The sequence below is a fragment of the Nematolebias whitei genome, chromosome 22 (genome assembly GCF_014905685.2).
Source record: "Nematolebias whitei isolate Nwh7 chromosome 22, NemWhi1, whole genome shotgun sequence".
Classification (NCBI taxonomy): domain Eukaryota; kingdom Metazoa; phylum Chordata; class Actinopteri; order Cyprinodontiformes; family Rivulidae; genus Nematolebias; species Nematolebias whitei.
Genome location: NC_056519.1, coordinates 10918885 through 10929826, shown reverse-complemented (window position 1 = coordinate 10929826; position 10942 = coordinate 10918885). Strand labels below are relative to the sequence as shown.

General features: G+C 41.4%; 1 protein-coding gene across 1 annotated transcript in view; it reads right to left on the bottom strand.

Moving 5' to 3' along the window:
- The window catches only part of nudt4b (nudix (nucleoside diphosphate linked moiety X)-type motif 4b), a 7277-nt gene extending 2126 nt beyond the window's left edge, over positions 1–5151 (bottom strand). Inside the window, exons 1-2 of the mRNA XM_037695975.1 lie at positions 4762–5151; positions 338–448 (exon numbers count right to left, since the gene is read on the bottom strand). Coding sequence (XP_037551903.1) covers positions 338–448; positions 4762–4857 — 207 coding nt within the window. The 5' untranslated portion in view covers positions 4858–5151. The remainder of the gene's footprint in view (positions 1–337; positions 449–4761) is intronic.
- Between the last annotated feature and the right edge of the window lie 5791 nt (positions 5152–10942).

Genomic DNA, 10942 nt, shown 5'->3' with positions numbered 1-10942 from the left:
GGGGGGGGTGATGTGCACGGCGATGGAGGCTGCTGAGGACCTGCGAATGCACCGGAATCCAGGGAAGAGCCAAGATTAGACCGCCGACGCAGCAGAGAACATGTGGTTCTCAATCAGCAGGAGCTCTGAACCGTTTACGAGACCCCCGAGAGTCTGAGCGAACGACACCGTAGCCCCCGAAACAAAACATCTTCTCAACCTTAAGGTGCAAAATGCGTCCAAAACAGCGACGCGTCTGGCTATTGATTAGGCGTTTCGTTATCACCAAGGCCAAAAGGTGAACATGCGACGGTACGACCACGAGGACATTAAAGCAGGTCCATAAAAGTTGACCAACCTCTTCAAAGACCTCTCGTACCGCAGCGCCACACGGCTCCTCCTCGGGCTCCATCCCCCCTCCCGGAACAATCCACTGGTCCGGGTGCCGACTGCTGCTGACCAGCAGAACCTGCCAAACAGAATCAAGTTCACAAATAAACAAAAAAGGTTTAATTGATTTGCGTTTTATGGAGACTTCAACTAATTGTTCCTGTAGAAAAAAAATCAACAATTCTGAGTGGCCTTTTCCCTGATTTCAATTCAATTCAAAAATACTTTATTAATCCCAGAGGGAAATTAAATAATGTTGGCATTTAATCTTAATCAACATGGTCCCAACACATAGAAGCCAGCACGAGCTAAGCTAAAACGTTATTAATGCTTTCACGTGCGTTGCTTGCAAGGATTTGAATTACACTTCAGTTGCAATGTCCACTGAGGTGCAGAGCACGAATACGCCCGTGCGTGTGGTTTCTTGGCGGGGTCCATATTAGTAATCAAAACCGATTTGAGCGGACCTGCTGCAAACATCGACACGTTTGCACGGAGCCGTTCCATCATCGTTGCCGTGTGAGGCGCGCGACGGCGCCGAGGTCGTAAAATCTGAGCTGCCAATACAGAGAAAAGCTACGATACAGGAAAACATGGCTACAAGAGGTGAAAGGGTAAAGCCTCAAGAAGCAAAAGCTTTTTTTTAAAGAACAGCACACGTATGAAGGAAAACGTGTGCCAGGCAGCTGGAGCGACAGATTGTGACATCCGCCTCCACCGTGCAGCTGGTCACCGGTAATCTGCCGCAGAAGTCAGGCCGGCACTTAATCCAGACAGAGCTTCCCTTACACTCTCTAATGGGATTATGGCTGCATGTACAGGAGGCCCGATGAGGCTCCTCTGAAAGGTTGGACTGGGACTAAAGGTCAAACTGGTTGCGAGCGGCATCTGTTGCTGCCTTCTTCACGTGCCACACTAACCCAAACTTAGACACCTGCTTTAGAAGATATAGGTCAGGGTGGGGGCAAAGGAGGGTAATGGGTGAAAAGGGTAAGGAAAAATCCCACTAACGTTTTGTTATGTCAGTAAATTAAATATGTTTAAGGAAGATTTCCACTGACGGCACAAGCAGCACTAACGCAGAACACGTCTCTTCAGGCGTGTGTGAAACAGAGAAAATGTGCCATGTTGAACCTCGTCACCTCTAAGAAACTGAGTATTTTCACTTTTAATATTGCCCACCGCATAAACGAGTATTATAAACTTTAAAAACTTGCGGCTTTAGTTAGTATGACTTTTAAAAAGTATTGGATTTGAAATCTGTTTTAGCATACTATGCTCCATTTTTATTTTTAGCTACTTTTATCATTTGCTCTCGTTTGCTCTCTTTTGCATGACATTTTGCTTCTTTCAGCAATCATTCAGCATTCACAATGCAGTTTTGCAAAAAAATGTAACTTATCTTTATGAAGTTTGTTTTAACTATGTTCATCAATTTAACAAAAAAAAAAGGTAACAAAACAAAAAAAATAAAACATTTTTACTCCTTTTACAGTTTAATAAAGTTGCTTGTTGGGTTTTGTTGAGCTTCTTGCCTGCTGTTAACTTTAGATGAAACGGAGTGCACGACCGAATCAATCGCATTAAAAAGGTGTACAAAGTTTGCACTCATGCGTGAGCAACCGAGCCAAAACAAAATACCTCACATCTGTCTGGGAGTTAGGTCAGCAGTCAGCTGATAGCTACAATCCTGACACAAAAACTAGATTTTATTTGGAAAGAGCTTTAAAACCCCAGAGGAAACTGTGGCATTTCAATGGCACATACAATTAAATCAAACCAATAAGTCACCATCTATTATTTGACACACGATGAAAGGCCTCTGACATGCATGGCAGGCAACACGCAAGAATAATCTGGAAGACATAAAGTAATTAATTATATAAAGTAGTCTTATCGGGTCTGCCTCATCTTTACAGACAAAAAAAAGATGGGACCAAAACACGGACTAAGGGGGAGCTGTGGAAAGTAAAATCTATCATGAACTTTCTAAATTACCTGCCCCAGTCACACTTAGCTCAGTCCTCACCTCCTTCTACAGGTGTGCAGTGGAGATCCTGTGCTCCAGCATCAACATGTGGCAGAAAGAAAAGCTCTGCAGAGAGTGGTGAAAGCTGCACAGTAGTCTGTTTTGGAGTCAGCCTCCCCACCATCAGACATCTACACCTACAGATGCAGGAAGAGAGCCACCTGCATCATGAAGGACCCCACTCACCCAGCACACGCACACTTTTTGCCCCGCTCCCCTCAGGCAAGGGTCTGATTGTATCAGAGGAAAGACAACAAACAACTTGAAAATAAATCTGTTCAGCCCCAAATACAATTCTCACTTTTTACAACGTGTCCGTAAACACAAAAACTAAACTCAAACAATAAAAAGGAGAAAAGAAAAAAGCACTCGGGGGACAATACCCTGCAGATGTTGACATATGATTTGGTTTGATTATGGTGGGCCATCAACTGTGTATTCACATAAAACCTACAATTTAAAATGAAGAGGCGCTGGCATAAATTATCCTTGTAATTAACTCTTCTCCAAACTCAAGTTGTCGACTCCAATATTTTTATTTAAACCTTTATTTTACCAGGAAATAAATCCATTGAGATTATTAAAGTGCTGTCCGTCTGTCTTAACAGGTACCTGCTAGTTAATTTGGGTTTTCTCAGAGTACTGCGCCTCGAGAGCTCCGCTTTCTCCGTTTCCTCTTTGGAGCAAAGCAAAACAGTCTGGGTCTCCCGTGTCAAAGCAGCACTGATTGGGTTTGTGCAGCCATGCGTTTAAGAAAAGCAGATATCATGTGCACAACTCTGTTTCCACCTCTTCCACCTGAGCAGTACCATCTTTGTGACTGCATGAGTAGACATGCCTGTCAGAAGCTGAAATTCCTGAGGAGGGTGGTCACACACTGCTGTTGTCACAATATTCAGTGAAATTTCCTTCAGGTAGATACTAGTTGGGTAAGGGAAAGGAAGACAAGAAAATGAACTTCTGAGAATTATTGGGCAAGAAGAAACTGTACATACAACTCTGACAACAACAACGGGCAACGTCTAAATCTCTCAACTAATTGAAAACTCTAATAGAATAACAACTTAAGCCTTATTTGAGAACATATGCAGTGTGTGTGCATGTTTTTATGTAAGTGGTGGCCAGGCAGTGAGTGCCACAGGATATTTTTAACTGTAAATAGTGTAACGTTTTGTTTATACCATGCTGACAGGAGGATAAATTTAGACTCGGGACTTATGGATTTGAATATATGCTCACTGGGAAATGGTCAACCAGTAAATTTCCAGAAATAAAACGTGCATAAGACGATAGTAAACACAAGTACTGTACTCGTAAAACATATCATGTAGTAAAGCAATTTAGTTGTTTTATACAATTTGCTTACTTTTTTATCCATTTGGCAACATGTTTTTATTTTTTACATTATACTTATTTGCTAGTTCCTTTCTTTTATTTACTGAATGTGTCAATGGGCTATCTGGTTCACTAACTGATTACAAACTACACCGATTAAATTAAACTGCTGTTACTGTTCCATTAGAAAACAAGGCAGCTATGAAAACCCCCCAAATATTTGAAAAATAAATATATATTTTAAAACACTTGTGTTCTGTTGCATCTCAGGGTTAAAGCAAAACCTTATGAAAGCTATCTAACCATAGTGGGTAAAAGTATTCATCAAATAAAGCCTTTAAAATGTGTTTACCTCCCTTTTATGTACTAAAGGGCTTTTTAATTAGATGACCCACTTGACGAGGGTGCTTTTTTCGACACAACACGGACGGGATGCAGAAGCTTGTAGATGCTGACACCAGGGACGTTATAAACAAATTGACGCGATACGTGATGAACTAATTCAGAAACACTTGTATGGTCTTTAATCTTAAACCGACGGAAGAAGCAGGAGCACGTTAATCCCGCTGTTAAATTAAGTGTGTAAAAGATCGCCTCGCCCACCCTGCGCGAAGCTACACGCAAGCTAGCGAGCAGGTCACCGGATAAAGAAACGCACCTTCAAAATAAAAGCATCGCGTGTCTATTGGAAGCAGTTTCAAGCTAAACTCTGGATGGAGCGTTTTATTCCGAAAGTCGCGTCCCGTTAGTTTTTTGACGTTAGGTGACGCTTCCTTTACTCTTTTTTTTTCTACGTGCTTCTCAAACTAGCCTAAACTGGATAGCCCAGGGCGCATCAGCTGCAGCACGAAATAACAAAACCTCAGAGGCCTCGAGACAAAAAAAAAAAACCAACACTAATAATTTCATACGCCACAAATTAAAGCGTACCTTGAGAAATTTAATATGGTTAATTTATAAACACCCACGGTTCCAGCAGATAAGGTCGCAGCAGAAACACATCGTTCGACTGCGGAGGGTATCCTTACCTCTTCTTCACGGTCGTTCTTGAAGCACAGACAAGCTGCTCTTTTCTTAAAACCCTCTCCGTCGTACGTCCTGGTCTGATTTGGTTTGAGCTTCATTGTGGATTCTCTCAGTCTCCCCTGAGAGAGAGAAAGAACCGGCGAAGCAGATGTAGTTTTTTTTTTTTCCTCCCTTGGCTGGTCCAATGAGTTAACAGCAGGGCCGCCGCATCGTTGCTAGTTTCAGCATCCAACGGGTCGGAGACGATCCGTCATCCGCGGAGGGACCGAGTTTGAAGAAGCTCTGTCAGACGATCATGAACTTGTGATTCGCCGTTAACGAAATGAGTGCGTATGCACGAAACAAGCTCGAAAACGCGACCTGTGATCTACAATCGGCGGTAAAATATAAGCAGGTCCAGCAGGCAGAGCTCTTATGAAGGCTACGCCTACGGAGCTGAGGCAGCGAGGAGCTGATTGGTTAATACCGTCACTGTGGGCGGAGCCAAAATCTACCCAAAAAAACACGATGAACAGTGGAGCGCAGTGGTGTATATTTTTGTAGTGGGTATACTGTGCTTAGAAACCAAAGTACACCGATTAGTACAATGTAATTGTCAATTTATTTTGATTTTTAAGCATATTGAACATTTCCAAATTTCTCTGACGCTTACATTTGAATAAATGTACAACAAACTTAGTACAAAGTATTAAGTACAGAAATATTAATTATACAATAATTCACTGGATATGCGAAAGTAATGAACAAGCGCTGCATATACAGAGAGATTGTTTCGGAAACATTTAACTGCCATTTAACGTATCAACGACACGTGCCTAACGATATGTCATGTATTATTAGGCACTTTTACGTAGGTATACTGAAATTCTCAAGCTTTTCTAGTAGGTATACTCCATAAGCCTGCGTATCACTTAGAGTAATGATGGAGCTTAAACGTTTTTGCCCTTGTTCAAGCTCGTCTGTATAGTTAACCTCATGAATCACTGGGCAGATTTGAATTAAAACTTTCAGAAAGTAACCACGGGTTGTTCATCTACAGCTGACTGACAGGAGTCAACTCAATTCAAGATGGCTCCTACAGCTAATGCGCCTTTGAAAACGCAAAAATGGTTGTAACTTCCTGAGAATTAATGATGCGGGAAAGTTTATGCGGAAGTAGCTGAGAGTCGTCCTCAACGTACTCCAAGCATCAACACATTGACAGATGTGGCGGCCATAGTGCAAGCATTATGTATTCCTTCAAGGAATTCTAGCCCCCTGTTATTTTGCAACTATTTCATGCTTTAGTACAGACTGAAGCATCAAAAATTCAGTTTAGTAATTTTCCGTAGATAAACATGGAAGCCGCATCACAGCCTTCGCTATGCAAGATGTGCTGCTAATCCAACTCCCTTATTTACCTCAAATCTCAAAGCTACACACAAACACGTGAAATGGTTTTACTCGTGTTCTGCCACGACGACCGTGTGGTGCATGGCCTGTTCAGCGAGGGAAGTGGAACAATATTTACACAAGTGACAGCTTTACAGTGCTGGAAAAACCTTGTAAAATCACTTTGTGCCCATTTAAAGTGAGCTGTCCCGAGAGGAAGATAAAACCCGAGCGCAAAAAGAAAGCTGCTTTAGCTAGTAAAAACTATTTAAATAATTATAACAGTTGATCATTTCTGCTATGTTACAGTAGAAAAAAGAAAATAATAAATGCCAAACACTTCTTATTAGCTTTATTTCCAGGGCTCCCATATTAAGTTTAGTTATATTGAGACGTTTTTTTCTCCAATCTAGCCTTCTTAAACTTTTAAACTTTGTTGTGAATTAGCACTATATAAATAAACTGAATTGAATTGAAGTTACTCTGGCAAAAAAAAAAAAAGTGCAAGAACAGATCATGTTGGAATTACGACAAAATCTCAAATGAAACTTTAAAAAAAAATTTAAAATATGTGTCAGTCCCTTTATTAAATACCAATGAATCCTGAAAACACACCTCCACTGGATGTATTAAGGCTTGGCACAGAAACCATGCCAACAAACATGTTATTTGTCATGATCCACTCAAACAGGACTGCTTTATTGCACTTTTATGGGAGTATTCTCTTTGTTTGAAACTTTGGTTAAACTATGCTACCTATAGCACAGATTTAGTTGGCAGGCTGCAGACTGATGAAGCCCTCTGGATGGGGGAAGAAACTTTTCTCACTCAAAGAAACTGGTCCAGATGACACAATTTAACTTTTTTTTTGTTAAATCAAAGTTCATGCTCAATAATCCTGGTAAAAAAAAGTCCAACAAAGTTCAGTCAGGTACTCTGGACGGTTTATTTTTTGTTGAGACGTTTCATCCTTCATCCAAAGGACTTCATCAGTCTGAGGAGCCATGGTCCCGTGGGCAGTGCTCTCATGTGGTGGACCAACCAGTTTGCTGGTGATGGGATGGTTTCTGGGCCCGCCCTCTCCCTGAGTTTGTTTGTGGCTCCTCGGACTGAAGAAATCCTTTGGATGAAGGATGAAACGTCTCAACAAAACAATAAACCATCCAGAGTACCTGACTGAACTTTGTCGGATACTTACACAATCCTTTTAGCTTTTGGTCCAAACCTTGTGCTGCAATACACCATTTTTGAGCCTTAATGGATCAGAACCACTCCCAATGGTTCCAAAAGGAGTCGAACCTTTATCAGAACACATCCTGTGGCGCCACCCACGCTGTTTCATATCAAACCCGAACGGTCGAATCAACGCAACGCAACACCGATCCACTTGGCCAACTGTTGGGGCTTCAGAAACTTCAAAACTATATTTTTAGCAGCAGTGACGAATCAACCCCGGTATCATTTATAACTGCATTAGAGAATCAGATTATAGTTGGAGTGCATGAGTTCCCGACACACAGCGCTGGAAAGTTCTGCTGCATCACCTTCCTGTCTCCTCCTGAAAGAGATCACTGAAATAACGGGTTGATCAGAGCGAGCTACAGACTGAGACGGCTCACATGTCTGGGGAGGTATTCAAGAGGTTCGTCTTATCTGAAGCTGCTCATTTATCTATAGAATGTTGTTGACTCCAAAAGTTAATCAGTTGTAGATGCACACCCAGGGATCACTGTCTCTCTAATCTGTCTTTAAAAAACACATCTGACAAGACGAGCGTCAGACATTTTTCTACACATTAGGTCGGATTTTCAGAACACTGGGGATCATTTAGCCTCGTCGGTGTGAGGATGTCAGGATCCTCAGACTCGGAACTGTTTCACTCGTCAGGCTCTGAAAACTGGGAATCAGCGGCCGATGAGCTCACTTGAACCATGGGACTCAAACCTAAGCTAACCTTTTATTTTCCCTCTCATATTTTCCTACCAGCTGCACTCGTCCTGGATAAACAGTGGAAATAATAGCTCTCCGTGTAATCAAACGGTGCAGAACAGTAGTTGTCGCTCTGATGTGAACACAACCGGTCGAATCAAACAGCGCTGGGCTCTAGTTTTAGCACACGGATGTGATTCCCGATACATGACGACAGCTCCGTTTTCATACGACGCGAGGTGACAAACGAAACGTTACATGGACTTTTTCTCGAACAAAGCCACAAAAGAATGCCAGAAATAAAAGATGAGAAATGACATGGTTGTAGCTAATTTGGTCAAACTTGGAATAGTAACTGCAGTTGCTATATCACACTCAGTTTGTGTTGTGAACTACTCTCAGCTACTACCACATCATAGTTGAGCTCAATATCAGTAAAACTGACTGATTTATAGATGTTGTGTTATGTTCACTAAGGGGCACTAGCAGTGGTGGCCATCTTGAATTGAGTTGACTCTAAAATAAAATCAGTTTTAGATGCATATCCAGTGATTGGTTTCTGAGTTGTTCTAAAATCCATCCAGAGGTTTACGAGATATTTAGCTAACAAACGCAAACACACACACAGGCTTAAACATAGTTGTTCATGTTTTCCTTTCAGCAGCTGAAGATAATAAAATAAATAAACCCCCACCCCATTAAAGAAGCTAATAAACAACCAAATGAAAAAATAACCCCAATTAAACTTGCATGTATTTAGTTACGACAGATGCTCTAATCTCAGCAGTGCAAGAAATAAAGCTGTCATCGTACACTTAAAGTAGCAATCATCGGCTTGCATCGCAAAGCAGGGGGCCGCTTTTCCTCTTTTAGCCGAGGCACGAAGGTTCTGGTTTCCTCAGGCTGCTACTGTGACTGAGCCAAAACTGAACCTCTGCTTGTCACCGTCTTCTCTTTATCATGAGTGCCAGAGAAGATCTGCTTACCGGACTCAAACATCACACAGTACTCCATTAAATGCTCACATAAATACTCAGGCCGCACATTTAATACAATGTAAAGGTCTAATGTAGGTATCTATTTACACACAGGTGCTCAAACCTTTGTGCATGGAGACTAACCTCTTGTTCACTTGCCTGTGATCCACTCGGAGTTTGCAGCCAACTGTGATTATAAAATCCTGATCTGATTAGCTCATCCTTAAGGCTCTGGTTATACCTCAGCACTGAGCTCAGTCATGACATGGGAATCACTACAGTACTCACCAGACGAGACAAGTCATGGCTCTGAAATAGCTTCTAAAATATCTGTTTGTGGAATTTCAGTCAGGGTTTAGAGCTCATCATAGTACACAAACAGCACTGGTGAAAGTTACTAATGATATTCTCATGGCCTCGAACAATGGACAGGTGTCTACAGTGGTCCTGTTAGACCTCCGTGCTGCATTTGATACAGCTGATCATAATATTTTACTACAGAGACATGAATAGGATATTGGGATTACAGGAATGGCTCTAAAATGGTTTAAATCATATTCATTTGATATATTCCAGTTTGTAAATGTAAAAAAAAAGAATCTTCTTTATACACCAAAGTTAGTCATGGAGTTCCTCAGGGTTCAGTGCTTGGACCAATACTTTTTACATTATATATGCTTCCATTAGGTAAAGATATTAAACAGCATGGGATAAAATTTCATTGTTATGCTGATGATACACAATTATATTTGTCCATGAAACCCAATAAATCCAATCAGTTACTTAGACTACAAGCATGTCTTAAAGACATAAAAACCTGGATTACCCTAAATTTTCTGCTTTTAAACTCAGACAAAACAGAGGTTGTTGCTTTTGGACCTGAGCATCTTATGAATCAATTTTGCAGCCTTTCACTTTCTCTGGGTGGCAATAATTTGACCTCTAGTTCTAATAATAAAAACCTTGGTGTTATTTTTATCAGGATAAGTCTTTTAACCCCCACTTTAAACAAAACAAAATACCAGAATTTTTTTCCTCCACTTATGTAATATCACTAAGTTTAGAAATATTGTGTCCAAAAATGATGCAGAAAATCTGGTCCATGCATTTATCACATCTAGGTTGGACAATTACTATTGTTTAAAACTTCGTTTAAAGGGCTTCAATTTGCTAGGGAGCATAAAGATTGGACTCTGGAGCAATGGAAGAAGGTCATGTGGTCTGATGAGTCAAGATTTACCCTGTTCCAGAGTGATGGGTGCATCAGGGTAAGAAGAGAGGCAGGTGATGCACCCATCATGCCTAGTGCCTACTGTACAAGCCTGTGGGGGCAGAGCTATGATGTGGGGTTGCTGCAGTTGGTCAGGTCTAGGTTCAGCAACAGTATGTGCTCAAAGAATGAGGGCAGCTGACTACCTGAATATACTGAATGACCAGGTTATTCCATCAATGGATTTTTTTCTTCCCTGATGGCACGGGCATATTCCAAGATGACAATGCCAGGATTCATCGGGCTCGAATTGTGAAAGAGTGGTTCTGGGAGCATGAGACATCATTTTCACACATGGCTTGGCCACCACAGGGTCCAGACCTTAACCCCATTGAGAATCTTTGGGATGTGTTGGACGAGACTTTGCACAGTGGTCAGAATCTGCCATCATCAATGCAAGATCTTGGTGAAAAATTAATGCAACACTGGATGGAAATAGAGTTTGTGACATTGCAGAAGCTTATCAAAACAATGTCACAGCAAATGCATGCCATAATCAAAGCTAAAGGCGGTCCAACGAAATATTAGTGTGACCTTTTTTTTTTTGGGTGGCGACTTTTTTTTGTCCAGGCAGTGTATATTACAGATCTTATTGTTCCATACTTTCCTAACAGAGCACTTTGCTCTCGGACTGCA